This window comes from Chrysoperla carnea, chromosome 3, assembly GCF_905475395.1.
Source record: "Chrysoperla carnea chromosome 3, inChrCarn1.1, whole genome shotgun sequence".
In the NCBI taxonomy this organism is placed as follows: domain Eukaryota; kingdom Metazoa; phylum Arthropoda; class Insecta; order Neuroptera; family Chrysopidae; genus Chrysoperla; species Chrysoperla carnea.
Genome location: NC_058339.1, coordinates 71863309 through 71888788, shown reverse-complemented (window position 1 = coordinate 71888788; position 25480 = coordinate 71863309). Strand labels below are relative to the sequence as shown.

Sequence of the window (25480 nt, the reverse complement as noted above, 5' to 3'; positions counted from 1 at the left end):
ACGAAAAGTCATTCGTACCGTTTGAATAAAACCACACACATACCAATAAGTAGTTGAACGTAATATTTTTTATTTGAAAAGTCACGCATTACATTAACACACATTTACAGCAACAAATATACTCTCATGTGCACACATATGACGACGAACTGACTAACGTGCGTGCAACGCACTCACGATCAGAGAACAACATCGGGCAGGGTGTGCGGCCACTAGGCTCTCGAATCATTATCATGAACTATTTTACGTTCCTTATAATATATTTCTTCACTTTCTTTATCGCACAATAGTAATATTACACCACCGAATAAAAATATTGCGGCACCCCAGCCCACACCATATGCCCAACCAAATTCCCAAACTGTACGATTACCTAGAAAAAAAAACACATTACATTTATTACTTAAAAATATACAGTAAAATAGCTTGTGGTGGCTATGAATTTTAGAGACAATACAAATAATTTTTTTGATTAAGGTAGTACAAGCACCAAGGCAAGTTTACATTTGTGGTTGAAATTATTTGTACCTTATTTTCAACTTTGATGGTGAATTTTGTTATAACTTCATGAATGTAGACGACAAACAAGAATAAAATTTTTCGACATCTGCCTTGATTTTCGTAATATCGAAAGCTAAATAATTAAACAAAACTTTCAATTTTCGGTATTTTTAAAATCACTCCAGGTATCGAAAATTTTTATTCTTACTTTTCGTCTTAAATTTGTATCCCCACTACCATCTTTAATAAGTCGGACATCTTTAATTAGTCGGACACAACGGTTTTTTTTTATTTTCAATAATTTTTAACTTTAATTTAAACATTTTTTTTTTTTTTTAATTTCCACCGACTAGTTTTGGATAAATCTATGAAAACATATCATCCATCTAATGTTTTCTCATAAAACCAAGGTTAAATAAGCCTACTTTTGAAGTCATTTATTTACTTAAATAATCGGACAACCATCCCCTAAGTTTTCAGAATTGATTTAGACTTGGTTCAGTTTCATATAAAAAGTTCCTTAAGTAAAATATTGATATCCTTGTAAATATTTGTAATATATACAGAAAACGGGATCCGATAATAAACTGAATCATCCGGAAGAAAATTCTCGTGGAAAACAGAAAAACCAACTTTTTTTTGATAATGCCAAGACGTACAAAATCCGATTTTTTGATTGACAGAGATGTAAAATTTAATTTACTGTGAAAGACCAACATCAATTTATTTTGAATTTCGATACGAAACGAAAGACAAAAGTCAAATTTTTGAATAATCAATCAAAATTTCATCCAATATGCAAAATGTGCAAATGGCGTCTGTTCTGGGTGTCTTAAAATTCAGAGATAATATTTGTTTTAGAATTTTCGGAGTGAATACAATAACTTTCTATCAGAATGCAAAAAAAAATGTATTCGTTTTATGAAAAGCCATGTTTTATGAAAATGAAATAAATGGGATTTTTTTGTGAAGCAATAAGTTATATGCCTTGAGGATTGTAATATTTGTAGAGGTACAAAAATTCACGTTGGATAAGAGAAAAAAAAGGTGAAATATAAAAAAAAATAAAATAAAGTTACTTTCGTAAACAAAATGTCGAATTTTATTGAAAGAAATTGAATTTGAATATAAATTTTAAATCGTATAAAATTGTTGACAAGTTTAAATTTCGAATATTTCGACATGAACAACGTGTGTTGATATTGTTATTTTTGTAAATTGATTCAATCAAATTCTGTTCGACATAATGTTTTGATTTCAGATGTAATCTGTTTAATATTACCTGGGAGGTATGTGAACATATACCGAATGTGTACGGAATTATAACTCATATTTTAATCATTTTCATGCTCTAATTTTACTCAAAAGTTAAAATAAACAAATGAAACTATATAGAGCTATCAACAAATTTTTAGCTCTCTATCTTTTTATAGTTTTTGAGAAAATGAAAACTTAGGTTTTGTCCTAAATTGGCCCCTCATGGGAAAACAAAGATATTTACGGAAAAATGATTCAGACAAAAGTTGTTTATTTTTTTATAAGGAATATTTTTTACATTTAAACTTTTGGTCTTTCTTTTACGGTTTACAAAATGTATCCTACGGACTCAAGACCCACTTGACCTATGTGACTTATTTACGAACTCAGTTTAACTTTTGATGTCCTGAGGACGCTGTACAAATTTGAGTTTGATATCTTTTTTCGTTTTTGAGTTATCATGATGACAGATGGACGAACAGACGGATAAACGGAAATGGGCTAATTAGATGATTTCATGAACACCTATACCTAAATTTTATTTGTTTCATTAATATTTCTAAGCAATTCATATATAAGGGTATAAAAATGAAAATTTCATTTATGAATCGAAGGTAGAGTTAATAAAAACGATTATTATTTTATAAAATCAATAGGTTGAAGCTCGAAAACCATTTCAATCAGGGGCAGAGATTAAATTTTTTCCTCGTAAATCAGTTTTAAAGAACTTTATGAAAATTGTTTAAACTTACCTAAATTTAATTCAGCAGCAAAACATACTGGATATATAACTAAAGCAATTAAAATCGAAATTACTGAAAAATAAGAAAAAAAAACAAATTAGTCATTTTCAAAATTATATTACTACAAGCTATGAACTACCCGCTATGCTGGGCAATATCCCCACTTTCACCTCTCCCCCCATAACACTTTACGTAGGGTTTACAGTTTTGTAATGAACACGTCTCTTTTATTTGATACCCCACTTGGGTATATTCGAAAATATTCGATTATTCATCCAGACTTTCTCGCTCCACCTTTCTACCCTCTGAAGGTTAAAAATAGATAAAAACAATCCTTGAAGCTGGTTGTATATCTTGTTAACATTTCAGCTAAATTGATGCACAACTTTTTAAGTTTTTGAAGCACATCTCTGTTAACCCCTACTTCAACCCCTTACTCTATATTATACATAAAAACCTTCCTCTTGAATCACTCGATATATTAGGAAAAACCGCATCAAAATCCGTTGCGTAGTTTCTAAGCATATGCACTGATTAGAGATAGACAGACGGAAGTGACTTTGTTTTATACTATGTATTGATGTTAAAATTTAGGAAGAAATTGGAAAGAGGGGAATCTTTAAAAATTATTCGTTCCAAATTGAAAATCTTCTTACGAATAAAAACCAAGTTATTAAATTGATGACAAGAAGTAGTATTGAATGAGTACATTATGAGCTGTAAAGTTTCTTGGATTTTATTTTTTCAGACTGATTAACACTGGCTATGCTATTTAATATATATTCCTATGAGCATATCCCCCAATGAATTTTAATTAATCCAATTTTGGCCTTTTCAAATTTTTGAGAATACCATTTAGTTTACTGAACATTGAACAAACTTTTCAATTAATTCATTGAACCTCTAGCTTTAATATAAGCTAATTTTATTAAGATAGAAAAAGCATAGCAAGGCATATTTTATTTCGATTAGTAAAACGTATATTCTATTAGAAACGGCATATTCTATTAGTAAAACAAAATATTTAATTAAAGTAGACTTTAAAAGGTATTGAAAATTCATAAAGAGATTTTGAAAATTGTAATACTTACATGCTAGTAACATAACAAGTACAGCAAATCTATAATACTTATATTTGGTTCGATGATCTTTGGTTCTAATTCCCAATCCAGTGAGAACTGTTGCTACAACATCAGTCAAAAGTGTGATTACACATAAAGCCGCTGCTGCTTTTACGTATGCTGTAAAATAAATTTATATGTTTAAGGTATTATTATATAATATAAAATTAAATGTTATACAAAGTGTTTCAAAACACAGATTAATTTTTTTTACATTGGTCCACTTTAGTTTTTGTGAATGCACCTGGGGTCCCACACGGGAGTCTTTATTTTAGTAGCCATGAATCTATCGAAAAATCGTCGTGACTCTACAGAAAGCGTTGGTGAGCGGGAAGTGTACTGTGGGAAAATATTCCTTACAGAAACCAATGTCTAAATATCAAACCTTTTTTCATCTACTCTGATATAAAGAGGGATTATTTTTTTGAGAGGGATTGGTTGTGGACCTGGGACAGGGATAAAAATTTTTTTATTCGCTTTAAGAAATATTTTTAGAAATTTAGTAACATTGTGAAAAAGATTTTTAGTATTTAGTTCAACAACTTTAAAAATACTATGTATAATAACTCTATTTTAAAAGTTTACTCTGTTTCATTTCCGGAAAATTTTGAGTTTTGGAACACCCGTTATTATAAATTATAAACACATATATAATACTTTGTACTAAGTACATATCAAACTGCATACATTTATTCATTTTCTATTACAAAATATAGTACCTCTAACCACATAAAAGAGAATTTATAAATTCATTTTATTTACAATATCAATTTTACAATTTAATATAATATTTAAAAATATAATCATTTACATTTTTTTTATTGTATTTTTGGTTCAAATCGAATACTGCTCTTTGAAATTGTTTAAAACGAATTATTTCGTGAATATAAGCAATTTGAATAACATTATATGAAAACAGGATGAATAAAATATTTTTTCGTTTTAATTCCAGTATTTTTCGAGGTTTTCTGGGAAAGGATAGTTATAAATGTGTCTTTTGGATAGCTACAAAAATCGTTGGTAGCTTCAAATTTGTAAATATGGCAAAGTTTGTGTTTATTTGGGTGAAGCTTACTTTACAAGATAGAAGAGGAAGATAAAATCGGACACGAACGGAAATCGATGTATTTATTAGAGTTATTTGTTATTTTGAGTTTAGCATAAATAAACTTTCGATCCATTTTATTCAAGATATAAAAGATACAATTGAAAAAATTTTAAGGATGTAAGAGCACCAAGGCAATTTTAAATAAATAGATTTTTTTCATATTAAGTTGGATTAATTCTAAATCAATTCTAAAAATTTTAGGGAGGGTTGCCCGATTATTTAAATAAATAAATGACTTCAAAAGTATATTTAACATTGGTTTTATTGTAAAACGGTAGATGGATGATATGTTTTCAAGATTTCTCCATTCACCCTACTAATTAAGGATGTATGAACACGGTACTGGGGATACAAATTTTAAAAAAATATATATTTTCAATTTTGATGTCGAATTATGTTATAACTTGACAACATAAGACGAAAAGTGAGAGTAAAATTTTTCGGTATCTGGAGTAATTTTCAAAATATCGAAAAATTCTGTTTAATTATTTAACTTTCAATATTTCGAAAAGCAAGGCAGATATTGAAAAATTTTATTCTTAATTTTCGTAAATGTTCATAAAGTTATAACAAAATTTATTATCAAAGTTGAAAATCATCATCAAAATTGAAAATAAGGTACAAATAATTTCAACCACAAGTCTAAACTTGCCTTGACGCTCGTACTACCTTAAGAGGAGTGGAGATACCAAGCTCTCAGGGTGAGGTCCTGTTCACCACTGCCCCATAAAAGTTACACTGATGACAATTAATGCAATTAATATAATTATGATGGGGGCGTTAGATCCATTAAATTTTATCACCATAGCTAAATTATATTCATGTGTAAGAACGTAATATACTGTACACAATTATTTGCACATTTTACGATTCAACCTAACATAAGAATTTCCACTTTAGAGACCACTGAACTATAATTATAAAAGTTATAAAACAGCGTTATACTTTATTCGATTCTATTATATAATTCCTACTAAACATTTGTACATATTATATAATTAGTTCAGTAAAATAATACATTCTGGTATGCAAAAGGTCGGGTAGTTTTGATTTTTTCCTATGTTGTTAGTGTTAGGCCCATGACTTAAAATCCAAGTTTTCCACCTCGGGGTGCCAAGGCGCGCCGCGGGGCGCGCCACTTTTTAATGAAATATCGAAAATTTGACCATTCCTAAGTGAAATCTCGCGAACGGTTTATTTTACAGAAAATATTATTTTAATAAATTAAAGGGTAATAAATTTGTGACAGTTTAAGCCCAACACCAGGTTTGTAGCGTAAATAATGGCTGAAATACAAACCTTCAAAATAAACCAATTTTTCAAAGATTTGTGAAAATCGTGATTTTTTAAAAATATTTCCACAATATAATTGTTTAAATCAAACTCCGTATAAATTAATTGTGTATGTTAGTTTATTTGCTATAAAAGAATAAAAGAAAGTATTAATAAAATTATGAAAGAAAGAATGAAAAGTGTGTTTGTAGGAGTTATATATTAACATTTTTTTATCAATGAATGTCCCATTTAGTTAAAACAATACAGTACACTTTGGAAGTATTTGTTACAAATAACGATAACAGTATCTATTTAAAGTTTTCGCATTTTTGATGGGCCAGGATGGAAATGCTCAAGCTCTGCCTGATGCTCCTTGTTCTCTTCATCCAGTGGAAAATTTAACTCTCCTATATCTTCATGTTTAGAGTTATTTATTGACGCCAGCATGTCGTCTTCGTCTTCAAAGCTCCCCTCAAACGGATTTATTTCCGAAACGTTTTCGCAAGATTCTCCTAGAGAACAGGTGCATAGAGAAGAACATATAAGACCAGCTTTACGGCAACCACATGAGTTCTTGCACGCTTTCTTACAATTGCAAGATATCATTTTAAGAAGGGATTCAGGAGCTGCATCTCTGTCCATTTTGAGGGGAGAGAGCACAAATCTGGTAGATACCCAGCCCCATTCAAGAGGGTTTTTCTCTTGACCTAGCCACTTCTGTATCTTAAAAATGATACTTTTAAGCAATAACCATGCACGAACATTCAGATCATTTTAAACAACAAATCTGACAATAACATGACAATAGAATTAATTTGTTTTTACTAAACTACTAACACTTAGCTGATCAATTAATAATGCAGGTTTACCAACCTATATCATTGATCCCAATTATCTTAGTTAATTTATTTTGAAGATCTATAATTCAGCCATTATTTACGCTACAAACCTGGTGTTGGGCTTAAACTGTCACAAATTTATTACCCTTTAATTTATTAAAATAATATTTTCTGTAAAATAAACCGTTCGCGAGATTTCACTTAGGAATGGTCAAATTTTCGATATTTCATTAAAAAGTGGCGCGCCCCGCGGCGCGCCTTGGCACCCCGAGGTGGAAAACTTGGATTTTAAGTCATGGGCTCAACACTAACAACATATCCAAAAATCAAAACTACCCGACCTTTTGCACAGCAACCCCATATTTTCATACATATTTACTGGATTAAATATGTAGTTATATAAAATGTACAAAGTATACCTAATCCCCCCTTCTCTTCTTTAATGAGCGAGTGAATTGTACAGGAAAAAAAACGAGCGCGACTTTAACGTCATTAAAGGGCATTATATGAAATTATAATATATATGTATTTTTTTCTAAAACACTTTAATTTTTTTTCTCTTTTGTAGAGAAAATCGTATTTGAAAAATAGAAATGAGTTATTTTTTTTTTGCTGTTTCACAAAGTAAACACATACATATGACTCTTTTTTTAAAGTAGCTCATTAGAGGAGTTAAAACTAGTTTTCTAGCTTTATACAACTATAATTCTTTTTTAGTTGTATTTGAAAATTAAAAAATTGTTACTGGCTTAGAAAAAATCAAAGAATGACGTTTATTAACTACGTTATTAGCAACTAGCTCGACCTGTGCGGAATTCCGCTCACGTAGTTACTGTAACTCGTGGTTATCTTGTACCTGTGGCTAAAAACAACAAACAGCAAATTTCGTAGAAAAGTGGTGAAAAAAATAAAAAATTCTTAAATTAATATTAGGAGAACATGTATTAAAAATAGTAATTATATATCTAGAGTATTAGGAGAGTTCTATAAAAACTAACATATTTGCCTACCAATGTTTTGAGTATTAGGAGAACATCTGTAAAAACTAACATGTTTGTCTAATAAATTTATTATTTAAATTTATGATATTTTTTCGTTCAAAGTATTTGTTTAGCATGTTTTTTCCTAAGCGGTACATTTTTAGACCATTAGAATATTTTTTGCTAAACCTAGAAATAATAATCTTGAAAATGAGGGGTGAATCATGGAATTTGATAAAGGAATAAGGAAGATAAGGGTAGGACAGAAAAAAACTTGCTATAGTAATAATATATAAGATTAGAGCCTAAGTGGCCGAGCGGTCTAAGGCATTAGTTATAGACCGTAAGTTTACTTAGACTTAGGTTGCGGGTTCGAATCCAGGCAGCGGCAGTGTGAACAATTATAATTAATGGGAGTGCAGAATTGATCACATTGTCGTCGCTTGGATAAGAACGTAGTAACCGACTCCACCCACATCAAAAATGTAATTGTAAATATAATTTGTAATTAAATAAATAAAGATTCACAAATAATGATGTGGGTGGCCTCTGTTATAGGCGTATATGTCAGAGAAACGGAGGTTAAACCCCATTATTATTATTATAGTAATAATATATAAGATTAGAATTGATTGCAAAAAATGTTATATATTTGAGAGTTTAACGGGGAGTATTCTATAAATTACATCTTTGTATTCGATTATAGACGAGGTCGAATTTTTCGTGATTTCTCAATCAAATTACTGAATAAAAAAGAAATTGAATAGAAAAATGAATAAACAAGTCAACAATATTTTATTTAAAAAATACAAATAACTAGCAGTTTTCCACGTTTTAGCCCTCAATTCTCTGAACTTCCGTTTTGTTCACTATTTAATGGATTGTAACTTTTAGTGCGAGTCTCTAATAATTTTGAAAAGAAAATACGGCCATATCACTTGCTGATAATGTATTCTATATAGGTGAAAGAACTTTTAAAATCGGTTAAGTAGTGAACTAAAAAATGACAGTTAATATATATCTTTTCATACAAACTTTCATCCCCTATTTCACCCTTTTAGGGGATGAATTTCGAAAAATCCTTTCTTATGTGGCAACTAGAGTATGAAATCAATAAGTTATCGAAATTTCAAACTTCTATCATTTGCGATTTGGGCTGGGCGTCGATATATCAGTCGCGACATTGCCTATTCTCTCTCCAGATTATTTTCCGGCTCTGAAATGTTTCTGATTTTGAATAATATACAAAAAGAATCGTTTTGAAAAAAGAATCATCAAAATCGGAGCTGTTATTGAGGACTTCCGAGTAAAAACATTCATTGATGCGGCTATATCTACATATCATGATTAATCATTAGAAACTCTTTTCTTTCCAATTTATTTTTAGTGGACAGAAGGTTATTTTAAAAGCATCTTCTATAGAACTACAACACTGAACATAAGATTATGAATTATTTTTTAAATTGGTACATTTTCTATTCTAATAGATATTGTATTCGAATTTCATATTAATACAAATAGATGTACTTGTCTCGATATTGATTCTATCTCGAATTTACTTCGAATAAATATATGAAGAATTGATATTTAGAATAATTTCAACAACATACATGCATGAATGCAATGATAATAATGATAATAGCTGTATAGATCGTCGTATACTAACCAGCATCTCTCGATTGATAACAACCTGGTGGCTCTTGCATATTAAATGGTAAAGGTGTTGGTGCATCCTCTTCAATGCAATGCATGAATAATCCTTGTCGCCAACCGGCTGCCATTAGCCAGTCTGTAGAGACAAGTCCCATTATCATCAATATGATAACAATAAGTCCACATATGAATGCTATCACCTATAATCAAATAAAACAATTGAAGTTAGTATAATGTGCTTTCCATTTAGTCTACAGTACAGTATCCATTTTCACAGTCACTTGGAGGCTAAAACTTTCCAGACTTTTCCCAGATAAAAAATGTATTAGTTTCATCGTAATGGAAAGGAATTGAACCAGGCATAATTTTTGGCGGTCTTTGACAAAAGCTGGAAATTTATATAAGTAATTTCCTCTACATGTGGAAAGTCGAAGTCAATATTCAAGTAGAAAGATAATTTAATAAAAAATAAAAAAATCATTTTGCTCGGCTTCCGAAAGAACGATGTTTACTTTTCGACGTTGGGTACCCTGCTTTGTTGAGTTTTGGACAAACTGATTTCTGCATTTTGTATTCAATAATCCCCTTGTTTGAAATGCGCCCTCAATGAAAAAAGCTTTTTTTTTGAATATTCATCAATTATAAGCTTTCTCGGAATAAAAAATTCTTGGCTATGAAAATTTGCGTAAAAGAAAAAAGACTCGATTTTGACAATCGGTTCTCAAATTTCCAACCATTCTCAAATGACTTTCAAATATTTTGCCTGTTTGTAGATCTTGAAACTTTCAAGTTTCGAAATTTAGCGCCTGTAGGTTATTATTTTTGAAAAAGAGCGATGTACTGTAGACTAATATTTTATAATAATAATAATTATGATAGAATATAATTATGTGTTATTGTTAAAGATAAACATAAAATTTAATTGGATATCAATAATTGTGTGAAACCATATTATTATTAATTTTGTTAATAATGTTCAATTGTTTGTAATCAGGCGTATTTTAAGTACTGATTATTGCTCCCTTGGATACATTTATTTGGTATAAAGTTATCGTACATTTGTTGGGCTTATTTGCAACAAGTAAAAACTTTGTGTGGTTGCAGTCCTTAAATAGTCTTACCACACTGAGAAAGGGCGATATGGAGAGGGTTACCCTTTTTTATGTTCCACGCATTTCGAATTTCATTGTGTATTTTTTATAGTATCGTGTTTATTTATAATTTGATTAACTAAATCTATAATCGAATTATTAATTTTAAAATTATTTATCAATAACGAAATATTTATTATTATTAAAATTTGATCATAGCACTTTTTATTTCCAAATTTATAAAATGGGTGTTTTAAAACAAAAAACTCAAACAAACATGGCAATAAATAAAATATGGTTCAATATTTAATTATTGAAAATATTATGTGTATTATCAATATAATAATAATAATTTTAATAGGTTTCATTTCAATTCATATCTTTACAATAATAAAATGATTCATTTAAAATATAGGGTATTTCAATAAGAGTGATACTTTTTACAATTTGAATTAAAAAATAATTTAACTTATTAAGGTATATTGTGTTTTATTTTCATGCATGAACATTGGACAAATTCAGGGTTGCAAAAAGCTGTGGTGAATATTTGAACACTATTTTGTTCACAATACAACTTCAATGTCTATGCTACGAAATAAAGTAGAATTTTATTTGTACCTTATTTTCAACCTTGTAATGAATTTTGTTACAACTTCATGAATTCTTAGACGAAAAATAAGAATAAAATTTTTCCATATCTGCCTGCCTTGGTTTTCGAAATATCGAAAACTAAATAATTAAACAAAATTTTCAATTTCCAATATTTTGAAAATTACTCCAGATATCGAAAAATTGTATTCTTACTTATATTGTCAAGTTATAATTGTAGTCTTATATTGTCAAGTTATAATATAAGCCATCATCAAAATTGATGTCTCCACTACTGTGCTCATACATCCTTAATTAGTCGGACAGCGGGTTTCTTTTTGTTTTCAATAATTTATTAAGGTTTAAGTATTAATTTAAATAGGTTTTTATATGATCTATATATGAAATATACATAGTATATTAAGTTTAGTCCCAAGTTTTAAAAAAGCTTTAAAATATTGATACTACGAAAAAAATTTTGGTATAGGTGTTCATAGAATCATCTAATTAGTCCGTCCGTCCTCCCGTCCGTTCGTCTGTCAACACGATAACTCAAAAACAAAAAATATATCAGACGTACAAAGTGAGGTCAAGTTCGTAAATGAGCAACATAGGTCAATTGGGTCTTGTGTCCGTAGGACCCATTTTGTAAACCGTTAAATAGGACAAAAGTTTAAATGTAAAAAATTTTCCTTATCAATAAATAAACAACTTTTGTTTGAAACTTTTTTTTTTGTAAACATCACTGCTTACTCACGAAAGCACATATTAGATGCAAATTTTATAGTATGTATTAATATGGGATTATCAGTTATGTATGTGTGACATGTATAGGTATATGTGTAATGTGATAGAGTAATCAACATTGTCTATACATGGTATTTCAACAATTAACTCAGTCAATTGTTTGTTTTCACTTGTTTTTTTTTAAATTTCCATCTGCTAGTTTTAGAGAAATCTGTGAAAACATATCATCCATCTACCGTTTTCACATAGGACCAATTTTAAATATGCCTACTTTCTACTACATTTATTTATTTAAATAATCGGGCAACCCCCCCTAAAATTTCCCGAATTAATTTAGATTTAGTCCAACTTCATAAAAAAAAATCAAGACTTTTATCCACAATTGCCCTGGCGCTCGTACATCCTTTGATGTACGAGCGAATTGATTTATTTTTAATTCATTTAAAAAAACGAATTGATTTATTTTTAATTTATTTTAAAAAAAAATATCACTCTTATTGAATGACCCTACACAATAATAAATATATTTTATAATTTATTATTATTATTTACGTAATGTGATAATAAAATATATTATTAATAAGGTAAATATTTATTTTAATTTTCTGTAAATATGTATTTTAATGAAAAATTTGATTAGATATTATTTTAATATCATATATGTAGGTATATTTGAATTGGGGTATATTTTAATTTTGTTTATAAAAAAAAAGAATTATTTGGGGGATTATTACTTTTTTTTTTTTTTTAATATTTACAAATGTAAAAAATCTTCACACCTTTATATTTAATAGAATCCTTTTTGAATTGATCTACGTAACATATTTGTTAGGCTCCAAGATCAAAATAGCTCTATCAGGAGTCAGCTTTTTAATAGGTCACAACGGTATTGCTTGTTGGTAGCAAATCCTGTTTAAAAGTTGATAGATCTAGTCTTTCTTCTGCGTAATCCACTATAATACCTTTTTGTGGGTTTCCATCGCCCTGTTCCAAAACTAGATTCCTCCCCTCATATTTTGATTAAATATTTTAGAATTGTTCTTCGGTATGTGTTTAAACTTCAATAAAGAACAAAGAAACATGATACTATGAGGCATAGTTGAAGCAATTTTCACAGAATTTGTATCGTTTGATCTATTTAATAATTAGAAGAGTTGGAAACGCTGTTCGATTTCAGCCTTGGATTTTAATATATATTATACCAGTAATGTAGACAAAAAATTGGTTTACGAATAAGTGATAATACTAACCCGTCACATACCCCTCCTACTTTTTATTTGAAGGTATAAATTGTTTTCAGTAAACTTTATAGTTAACAAGAGAAAACAAACAATTGACTGAGTTAATTGTCGAAATACCATGTATGGAAAGTGTTGATTACTCTGTCTGATACTATAACTGATATAACCATAACATACATACTATAAAATCAAGAGTTTTATCGAAATTGGAGACGATAAATTTGTATCGATTTTTTGCAATTTTTTCAAGGGGTACCCCTTAGAAAAATTCGAAAAAATCGTAAAAAATTATTGGTTTCGGAATTTGATGAAACTCAGTTTATAAGGTAATTTTGACCCAAGAAATTCAAAAATCGAGTTTATTTAGCGATTGGCCGAGTAATTTTCGAAAAAAACGATATTTCGGATCGATTTCCGGTATTATCAGGAGAATTATTCGCCCAATCGTTAAATGAAACCGATTTTTGTATTTTTTGGGTCAAAATTACCTTATATACAGAGTTTTATCGAAATTGGAGACGATAAATTTGTATCGATTTTTTGCAATTTTTTCAAGGGGTACCCCTTAGAAAAATTCGAAAAAATCGTAAAAAATTATTGGTTTCGGAATTTGATGAAACTCAGTTTATAAGGTAATTTTGACCCAAGAAATTCAAAAATCGAGTTTATTTAGCGATTGGCCGAGTAATTTTCGAAAAAAAACGATATTTCGTATCGATTTCCGGTATTATCAGGAGAATTATTCGCCCAATCGTTAAATGAAACCGATTTTTGTATTTTTTGGGTCAAAATTACCTTATATACAGAGTTTTATCGAAATTGGAGACGATAAATTTGTATCGATTTTTTGCAATTTTTTCAAGGGGTACCCCTTAGAAAAATTCGAAAAAATCGTAAAAAATTATTGGTTTCGGAATTTGATGAAACTCAGTTTATAAGGTAATTTTGACCCAAGAAATTCAAAAATCGAGTTTATTTGGCGATTGGCCGAGTAATTTTCGAAAAAAACGATATTTCGGATCGATTTCCGGTATTATCACGAGAATTATTCGCCCAATCGTTAAATGAAACCGATTTTTGTATTTTTTGGGTCAAAATTACCATATATACAGAGTTTTATCGAAATTGGAGACGATAAATTTGTATCGATTTTTTGCAATTTTTTCAAGGGGTACCCCTTAGAAAAAATCGTAAAAAATTATTTGGCCGAGTAATTTTCGAAAAAAACGATATTTTGGATCGATTTCCGATCGATTTACCTATACCAAAATTTTTTTCGTAGCATCAATATTTTTAAGCGTTACAAACTTGGGACTAAACTTAATATACTATGTATATTTCATATATACATGGTATAATAAACAGTTAAGTTTTTTCAATTGCCTAGGAGGGGGAGCAGGTCCAATCAGTTTTTAAGTTTAGATCCAAGTTTGTAATTCTTAAAAATATGGATGCTACGAACATATTTTTGGTATAGGTGTTCATAAAATCACCTAATTAGTTCATTTTCAGTTGTCTGTCCGTCTATCTGTGAACACGATTACTCAAACACGAAAAGAGATATTTGTATAGTCTGCTCAGTGCGTAAAAAGTAACGCAAAGTTCGCAAATGAGCAACATAGGTTAATTGGGTTTCTTGTAAGCCGTTAGAGATAGAACAAAAGTTAAAATATAAAAAAAAGTTCCTTATAAAAAAATAAACAAATTTTGATTGAAACATTTTTTTCGAAAACGTCACTATTTCTGTGATGTCTTGTGAAACATTCTCGAAGAACGTAAAAAAAAATATAGAAAATACTTTCGACAGTTTTCGAAATTTTCGAAAACAAAATGAATGGCGTCCGAACGGTTGCCATAATTTTGTTTGTTTTTAAACTCTTCTAATTTATATAAAATAATGCAAACATTGATATACAACATTTTCTATACAGGCTATTTCAACAGTTAACTCAGACAATTGTTTGTTTCCACTTGTTTACTGTAAATTTTGACTATGCGACATCAAATGCTCAAAAACAATACTCACAAGATATGAATTAAGAAAACTAATACCCAAGTGATAAAAAAAAGATAAATTAATTCTCGCAAAATACATGTAAAAATGTAAGAATTAGACTGGTCAGTGTAATAAATAGTTGGACAGTTTTCACATGCTACATATTTCGTTCAGACATTCCAAACCATTTATATTTGTTTTCAAATATATCACGATTTTCGTATTCCAAATAAAAAAAAAAAAAACTAAATAATCTGTAATTGAATTTCAAACTGACACACAAGCAACATGAAAATAGTACACACATGAATAAAAAAACAAAAAATATATAAATTTTATTTTAAAAAATATTACATTTAAAATGTTTGTTTTACCATCGTAAAATGTAAATGGTACAGATATCGAAGTGTACTACATACGTAACGTACATATATGTATTATGTATGTACGTGTCTGCATTTATAAATCTATTCAGATAAGAGATAGCAACCATACATAATAATATGGGCACAAGCATACCTGATATTCGATTTGCTAATCTCATTCATCAGATGTTGGTCTATTATGGATTAATTCTTTTAAGTTAAAGAGAATTAGAAGAGAAGATGTACACATATTAGGATGCGAGCCCGGGTTTCTTGAATTAATGCCAAGCGCCTTAATCAACTGGGCCATTTATGCTCTAGGCACAATGTGTAATTTTGGAACTTTGTTCTTTATCGCACGTTATCATTCTGATTTGTTTGCTTTTTGGGAGGTAAAACCAAAACAAGTGCAACTACAAAAAAAAAAAAGCTACCAAAAATCGACTATTTGTATTTAGGTTACCTAGGAAACTAAAACTTTTTCAATCGATTCCGCTTGCCATGTATTTTGAGAAAAATATTTTTATAATTTGTCAATTTGTATTTTTTGTTAAAATTGTATATTTTATCATAAAAAAAAAATGAGTTGAAGTTATAAGAAGCTAAAGATGACAGATATAATTTAAAGTAAATACAATGAAATTTTTATGTTATGACATATTAAATATCCTGATCAAACCAAACGTAATATACGCACATAATGGGTTGACTTCTAAATCGGAAGTAAGTCTTTTTTAAACTACAATTAATTCACACGGTAAAAACTAAAAGTAGCTAAAAAATTAAATTCTTTAATGAAACAAGTATTTCATGTCTCGCTAGTCAATATTAACTTATTTATTTATTATTTACGTTTGTTTACAAAATTTCGTTTACAAGTTTAAACGTCAAAGTCTTTCGACTATTATTGATGGTTTCTATGATACAACGGCTTAAACTCTACAAGCAAATAACTTGTCGAGTCAATCTTAAAAAAATACTTTGGCGTTTAAATTTGTATACAAAATTTAAGAACAAAGATAAGGATGAAAACAATATTCTTAATCAGTATCTAGCCTAATGTCAGTATCTTGTCTTAATGTTGTCTAAGTCTATGTGGTAATTTTCTCAAATAATATTTCCTGTCAAGAAAATTACATTTCCAACCAACTTCTATTAAGTTTCTCCTTCCCTATTTCTCTTTCTCGCCAAGCCGTCACATACAAGATGTTGTACTGTAGACACACAAGATGTCGTATTTAAATATAAATGAAATCAAATAGCGCGCGCTTCGCTACTCCGGTTTCCGTTTACACATATCCGTCCTTTCTTACAAAATCACTACCACAAAAAATATATATAACAACCGAGTGGAAAAATGTTACACGTCAATAAAAGCTCTATTCGTTAAGAGATCATAAAGACGTCATATTGTGAAAAAGTTTACTGTTATTTCTTTTAGTTAACGAAATAAAATAATGCCCAGATAATATTCATCTCAAGTAACAGAACCAAAAAGCATCCACAATATTATATACTAGTGAGATGTGATAACCTCATTTATACACCAGCCCGTCCATTACCGTTTCATCTTCAAAGTTACCCATCTATTTTATTTATCACTTCCGTCTTATACCTTCACTTGGCTCGTAGTTTTCGTACCCAATCTATTTACGTTGAAATATAAAACGAAAAACTAGAAAATTTATTTTTAGTTTTTTTACTTTTTTGGGTAAATAAAATCGTTACAAATGGCTCTGTTCAAATGGGATTAGGTGAGCAATTTAAAATAGTTACTAACTATATTTATGTATATTACCGGGGTTAATATTATTTTTAGATGAAATTTAAATAGGTCATCAATTTTTCCCTTCAATATCCAGAGCTTATTTTATTATGAGTTTATGGAACAAACTTAAATAATGGCGTCCGGTTCACAATACCGTGTTTTTCTTGTATTTTGAGTGCGTATATGACAGTAAAATTTGTAATAGTATAATGACATTTTTCGAAAAAAAGAAAATTTAACCACATTTCTATCACATTAAAGTGAGATAGTAAGTATTAGAGCAGTTATGTTTCATCGAAAATTATTTCTGCATTTAAAAGACAATTTGTTATTTTCTTTTAGAGTAAAGTAAATTTAATATACCCAATTGTCCTATGTTGCTCATTTACGAACTTGACTTCACTCTTTACGTTCTAAGCACAATATACAAATTTCAGCTTGATATCTCTTTTCGTTTTTGAGTAATCATGATGACAGGCGGATAGGCGACAGACGACAGACAGACAGACAACCGGAAATGGACTAATTAGGTGATTTTATGAACATCTATAACCAAATTTTGTTCATAGTATCAATATTTTTAAGCGTTACGAACTAAACTTAGTATACCTTGGTATATTTCATATACATGGTATAATAACTGAAAACTTGTTAAAAACTCTACCGTCTCCGTGTTAATTGATCCGAACTTTAATTAAGTTTACGAGTTAGAGACGGTCAATCGACTTTTTATGGTAATTGTATTATAATACACTTAATACCTATAAAAAGATATATAATCTTCTGACACTAGGACAAACAACCTAAAGAATATATTGTTGAAACCAAACGTTATTAGTTTTATTAACATTCAATTATACTATTTTAGAAATATAAATATGTATAATGTATAGCTAATTAATTATAATAATAATTAAAATATATATGTTTAATTTAACGAACGAATTCGTTGAATTTAGTAATTTCTATTGTTAATAATTAATTAAATATGCGTAAATTATTTATTGAAATTATTCACACGATAGAGAATAAAAACCTGTTGAAAACTTAACGATCGTTATCTTTTATTCAAATTATGGTTCATAATAAAAATTTGTTTAGCAATTAAGTAATTTAATTTGATTAAAATGTAAAAAACCAAATCGAAGCAAAATTGTCCAAATCTACACAAATTCTCAAGTTATTTTAGACCAGGAATGGGTGAGTTATTTTAAGGCGAAGTCGCCATTGTTATAACTTTATTGTGTGCCATAAACTTGTGTGTTTCTTTATCCAAATCCGCATTGCTCATAGAGGAGGAAGCGAGACAGGTATACGATTCTCTACCTATCTCAGTTTCTCTTATAGTATTGAGATAGGTAAAAAAAAATGTAGTCTCCCTATCTTACTCGTATTTTTAGTTGTTACTGGTTACGTTGTCACTGTCTTACTCGTATTTTAGATACAGAAGTCTGAGGGACTTCTCTAAGCCACGTTTGCCCATGCCTGCCTTAGACATCGTACATTGGATGTATAAAGAAGTTATATTATATGTTAAGTAATTATAATACATATATACCTAATTTATGTAAAGAAATTTTATCATTATTACCTTGAGATTTTGATAAAATATTTGATGCTAACACATCACTTTTAATTTTGCTGAAATTACAATCAATGACTTGTTTTATTTTTCGATAATTGGTTTAACTATTAAATTTGATGATAAATGCTTATATTTGAATATAATAAGAAATAATTTTAAATGCGTTTGTCTAATAGACCACAGGCTCACACCTTAAACCTTTGTGCTTATCTCACTGTTGAGATTTTGATAAATGTGTTTTTTTTCTTACTCTAACAGCAAGATCATCGCCTGAACCCACTAAAACATGACACTTCGTAAAACACTTTTAAAAAAGTTGCTCATCAAGAAACAAAAAACACAAATTTCAACGGTGAGGTAATCATAACGTTCTTAGACGTAAAGTGGAAAAAAAATTAAAATAATGACAACCTACTGGCCGTTGTTACTAAAATGCAAAGAGTTTGAAATAAATTTATTGATCATTTTTATAACATATAGGACATTTTTGTACATTTAAACAATTATTGGTAGCGCAGTCGGTACAGTGGTGGACTTAAGACCCTCAATAGTAATCCATATGTCGCTGGTTCAAATCCGACTCGAAAAAATCTACTTTTTTTTTTATTTAAATAATAATTTAAATAATCAGTATTTTGTTATAATATTTATAAGTGGTAGAGAACCAATCTAAAATATATTGTTTAAAACTATGTTTCATTTCAAAACAACAATATTTGAAATTTGCTAGACAGTATATTACTTTCAAACAAACAACTAATTCATGCGTTTGTATCAACTTCGCCACTCAACCCAGTGCGGTAGTTGTATCACATTCATGGCCCCATTCGCCATATCGGTTGATATTAAGATTTTTTTTTCAGTGTATGTTTGTGGACTATTATACTTTAAAAAATTCTAAAATACATAAACACAAGATATTTCCAGATTTAATTTAGATTTCCAAAGATTTTTTATGATTATATTTTCAGTTCTGCTTATTGATACATAAAAAAATATACTTGATAGTACCTTGGTAATAATTCTAAAAATAAGATCGATCCTATAAAGATTATGATTGAAAATATATATAGGTACGTCATGCCAAAACTTAATATCCCATAAAAATGGGAAAAAGAAAATATATAAAAATTTTTATAGACTACTAAAAATTCTTCGTGATTTGAAGTTATAAATTTTTATCATCAAAAGATTATTAGTTTAAAATCTGAGTATATGATGGCGAGTGATTATTTTCAAAGTGGTTTTATTTAAATAAAAATTAATTTAAATAACTTTTTATTTTCATAACATTAGTGAATAGTATAAATTAAATTTTTGTCCCAAACGAAATGGTAAAAATGCATATAGTTTAAATATACGCAAAAGAAAATAGGCACAAGAAACTTTAAGTAAATAATCATTTGATTAGACTGTGTCTGAAGTTATATTTTTAACATTCATTTTTTTGAATCCTTTTATTTTAATTTACTTTTTAAAAAATTCAATTTACTTAATTTGATTAAAAATACAATTTATAATTCACGTGAAAATTGATAAAATTTTCTTAAGAGGTAGCTTTTTTATATATTTTTTGATGGTAAAACTTCTGTCCCATCCTGTATAAGATATTTGGTGATTCTGCTTGAAATATTGATATTAAATGACCTCACTTGGCCTTGCTCTTCGGGTACAAACACTTGAAGTGAAGAGCTTACAGGTGGAAACCATCTTTGAGTAAACTCTTCTACTATTTATTTAACTCACCTTTAAGTATATACACATACTTGTCCATATAATATTACGAGTGAAGCCAGCTCCGATGCCGTAAATCGAAGCCGACGAAAGCCTTTGTAGTTTTTAAGAGGATTAAAGAAGTCTTATGAAAATTAAAATTATCTTTAAAAAAATCAAACTCAGTTCATTCGTTTAAGGATTAGAATGACATAGGCGAATCGATCAGGTCTGATTTTGTGTCGGTGATTTTCTTAAATTTTTGATTTATGCGTTATTATAAAGAAAAATTTGTAGAATCTAATTTTTCACTTTATAAAGAATCGTATTTGAAAAATTTTTGAATTTTTTTTCCCATTTTAACCCTTAACAAAAAAGAGAGGTGTTATAAGTTTGACCGATATGTGTGTATGCGTGTCTGCCTGCCTGTCTGTGGCATCGCACCTTCTAAACAGATGAATCGATTTTTATTTTTTTGTATTTTTTCATAGGAAATTTAATGGAGCGTGTTATTAGCTATGCTTCAAGTGCGAGTTTAGGGTTCAAAAAATAAGCGATGATTTTCACAAGCTTATAGTATTCTGTTTGGAGAAGGCTATAAGGAAAAAGGTAATCCTCAGATCCTCAAACTAATTAAAAAATGCTTTAGATGATTGACGATAAAGGTTTTTGAAAGGTCCTTTGAAGTTATTTTAAAACGGTGTCTATTATACCCTACATATAATTACTAAAATGAATATATGTAATACATATATATATTTAATAACATTTTCGTGATAACTATATATTTTCCTTTTTGTTACTGTATTGAATTGAATTATTTATGATTATTTTTTATTACAGTTTGAATGAAAGTATTTAAAATTAATGGAAAAATCATCATAAAACAATTATATTTTGATATGAAACTTTTTACGGTTTAATAATACACAAAACTATTAAAAATGTATATACTTTTTATTTTATTTTAGTTTAATTATTTATTTATTTATTAGCTTTTAAAAACTAGAGTGTCTCTATGTTTTTGGAATAAATTTTAATAGTTGTAGATCATTAGTTTTTTATTAACATGAAATTAATTTAATTACTGAATGAACATTAAATATATGTCCTTCGCTTGAAAATATAAACCTATCGGAAATGTGATCAAGTTAATTTGTTTATTTTTTAAGAAGTTAAATACTTTTTTTAAATTATTATTTATATACAGTTGAATCGCATTAACTGAAATTTATTGATCTTTTCAAAAACGAAATCTAGGGATCGGGACCATTTTGGCAATTAATTTTATTTAAGACAAAAGTTGGAGTGACTATTCAATTGTCCATGGGCAAAATCCTTACGTTATTTGGATAATCTAAAAGTAACGTCGAACAACTTTTTCCATAACCCAGGACTTCTCTAAATTTTTCTAGGATCATATTCATATGAAAAAATAATAAATACCAAACCTATTTTGTCCAACACTCTACAGAATAGCGCTTTATCGTTCAAAGCTTTAAAAAAACCAATTTTTAGAATTTTACTTTTACACTCAAGGCTTAGATTGTGCTGGTTTTTCTATGGGTCAAACTGCTATACCAAAATTGATTTATTTTAAACGACGTTTATTCGCATCATTTTATTCACATTAGGCTTCTTTAATTAAGACTCAAATCAAAGTTTCGATCGCGTATGATTTCTTTAACAGGTGATTTAACGCTGCAGATAAATTTCAAGCACATATAGAGTGAAAGTACTGATTGGTTTGCAATAGTCCTGACAAAAATGTCGAGGGTTATCTATAGGTTCATTTCCTAAATGTATCTAGCATTGAAGAATTCTACTTTTTATTTGATTACTGCACAATTTTTATACTTGAGTAAAACTTTAAAAAAAATATAATTGAGTTAAAATATTTATTTTCTACGGAAGGTTCGTTTCCATAACACCACAAGTCACAAGTGCACTTGTTGAAAGTGAACTAGTGGCTTTTTAAAAGTTGGTTTTATACTTGTGGGTAGTACACATTTAAAAAATAAGCTAGAGTAGCGCCACTTTCTAATAAATTGATTGTGAGCCATTCAGGCTTCCGTACTTTTCCAATATATTTCTACTTTTTAAGAACTACAGTTTAATTAAATTATACTCCTAAATAATATTAGTTACAAAAAACCTGCTCTGATATTTTTATACTCCAAAATTTTTATTTATAATTCTTAAAAAGTAGAAATACTTTAGCATAGAATCATTTAAAAAGTATTTCAATTTAAGTAGGAAAATTGTACAGTAGAAATATTTTGGCGTTATAATAAAAAGAAGAATTATTTTTCCGCCATGTATTCAATAGTCATGAGCGTCAGCCGGTATAAAATCACATACGCGCTATAAGTGATGGAAAATTGATAATCGATCACGTAATTTACTTATAAAAATGGTTTTTATTGATATTTTAATAATTATTACAAAATATGTGAGTAGGTGGAGTCAAGATAATTAAATAGTTTCCGTTTTATTATTACAAGCGCAATTACTTACTCTGTAATTACATTACAAACTTTTTTAAAAGATAGAAGTTAAAAACAACAAAAACAATTACACATATTCTCCAAAAAATATAATAAATTGTAATTATTTATTAAGAACTAGAGTGATACCCACCCGCTTCGCTGGGCTTAAAAGATTGATAAAGATTGATTGCTCTTGCTTATCCCCTTTCTATAACACTCGAAATAATGGTAAGAATTGTTTTACACAGGTAAAATATATGTGTGGTTTTCTATTTTTTAAATTGTATAATAGTCTAATTGACAATTTTTACAGAAATCTGTAATTTATGGTAATGTCAAATGACTACTTTTACAGAAATCTGTAATTTATGGTAATTAAATTAAATTAATTTTAAAAGTTTTTTTTATTAATATATCTTAATAAATTATATCTCATGTGTTATTCTGAAGTATGAGCTAATAAAACAAACAAACATGCTTACTTTTGCATTTATAATATATAGGATAGAATAGGATACAAAAAAATAATTTGACCTTCGTATATAATACACACAAAAAAACACGATCATTATTTAAGTATTATATTATTATTTGATTGTAAATTTAAAAAGTAAAAAATCACTTATTTCTTATTAGATATAGCAAATAAAATACTCAACCGACCTTCGAATTTTGGTATTTACGTATTTGCGGTCCATTTCTATCAAAAATAAGTGTGAGTACATCGAAATTTTCAGCCATCAACATCTCTTCTGGTTTACTTCGATAATTTCGCAAGGACACCAATAATAGTTTGATGACTTTATAACGCAAAATACTCGGCCGATCTTCAGATTATAAAATATATATTTCAATTTCCTTGTTTTATATAATTTTAACTTCATCGATAAAATATTCACGAGTAAATTTCTTTATAACTTTTTTTTCAATTATGTCTCAAGTGGTTTCGTGTTTGAAAAAGTTCCATTTCGTTGTATTTATTCGAAAGTGTTTTTCGTAGAAATTAATGAATTTGAAATAATAAAAATTTTTATTTATAAAGGCAATTAATTTGAGTGCACGAACTTAGAAAACCTTTAAATCTTAAATCAAGGGTATGGCCATACGTTAAATACATTCAATTGGACAATATATTGTGCGTATTAAGTCTTAATGTTCGTATGCCCGAATTTCGAAAATTTTAAAATAACATTTTATACAACATATATAAAAAGAAATGTGCTGTGAGAATATTAATGTGAGAAATTAATCCCTTAAGGTTCTGACTTCAAACCTTTTTTTTTATACTTTAAAGGTATTTGATATGTCTGGATATTTTAGAATAATTAGTCAAGACAATGGCAAAATCGTCTTAATCAAATATCTGTCTTTTAACCTGCAAAAAATTAAAAATTAAAAATTTGTCAAAATTCATCCATTTTATTGAGAAAAGAGACAAACTAAATTTGATAAAATATTGCGATGATTCAAAATTCAATCTATAATCTTCAATTGAATTAGTCTGTATATTCAAGCGTTGAGATTGTTATGACGCCAATCTTAGCTTCTACACTTCTATGTCGTATTCATCACAGATATTGAGATATCGCTCATGGTTTGAATCTGATCTTTACTACAGCGTTTCTACTTCATTCAATCAAAATATGTTTCGCAGCATCAGCTAGTTCGATAGCCTTGCCAAGATTCAGGTTTTTTGTTTGAAGTACTCAACCCAAAGACAAAGTCAAATAGTAGAAATGCGTCTTATAAATGGGTGAATTTACAAGACTATATTGTTAGTTTAAATTTTATGTGGAAACATTCTCTATGGGAGGTGTTTTTACCCCCAAAACCCCTCCCTTGCGCACGGGCCTGATCAAACATCATCAATAATCACGTAATCAACTAACTAGTTGGTGTATTAAAAAATACAGTTAACTAGTTAGTCTATTAAAAAATAAATTCATATAAAATTATTATTTACAAAGTAAAAGAAGTGCCAGTAAAAAGTTCTTGATTTTGACTGTATAAACTAAATTGTATTTACATTGTACTAAATTGTTTTTGTAACAATATCTGTAAAAGTGTCAAGGATTTTCGTAAAAAATTATTCAATTTAAGTAATTATTTGCAGGTTAATAATAATACTCTTTGTACATTAGGAATAGTAATCAATTTAAAAATAGTATGATCTATGTGCGATGATCATATTGTTTTTATGATGTAATACACATCTTTTTCTTATAAAATTTACATAAAAATAGTAAATTTTTGTATAAATAATAAATAAATAAACAAATTTCCCCGCCAGTCATACCTAATAATGAACAAAATTACAATTAATGAAGGTGACTTTGTAGTTTGTGATGATAACAAATAATCATTATTCATATCAATGGAATTTATAATTGTTTTTGAAAATATTTTATGAATTCTAATAA

At 28.4% G+C, this 25480-nt stretch overlaps 1 protein-coding gene across 2 annotated transcripts in view; it reads right to left on the bottom strand.

The window, feature by feature from the left end:
- The window catches only part of LOC123294670 (transmembrane protein 47), a 348412-nt gene continuing 322932 nt past the window's right edge, over positions 1-25480 (bottom strand). For both annotated transcript variants that reach the window (XM_044875776.1, XM_044875775.1), the window contains 4 exons: positions 9491-9677; positions 3593-3742; positions 2511-2573; positions 1-373 (listed from right to left, as the gene is read on the bottom strand). In XM_044875776.1, coding sequence (XP_044731711.1) covers positions 213-373; positions 2511-2573; positions 3593-3742; positions 9491-9677 — 561 coding nt within the window. In that variant the 3' untranslated portion in view covers positions 1-212. The remainder of the gene's footprint in view (positions 374-2510; positions 2574-3592; positions 3743-9490; positions 9678-25480) is intronic.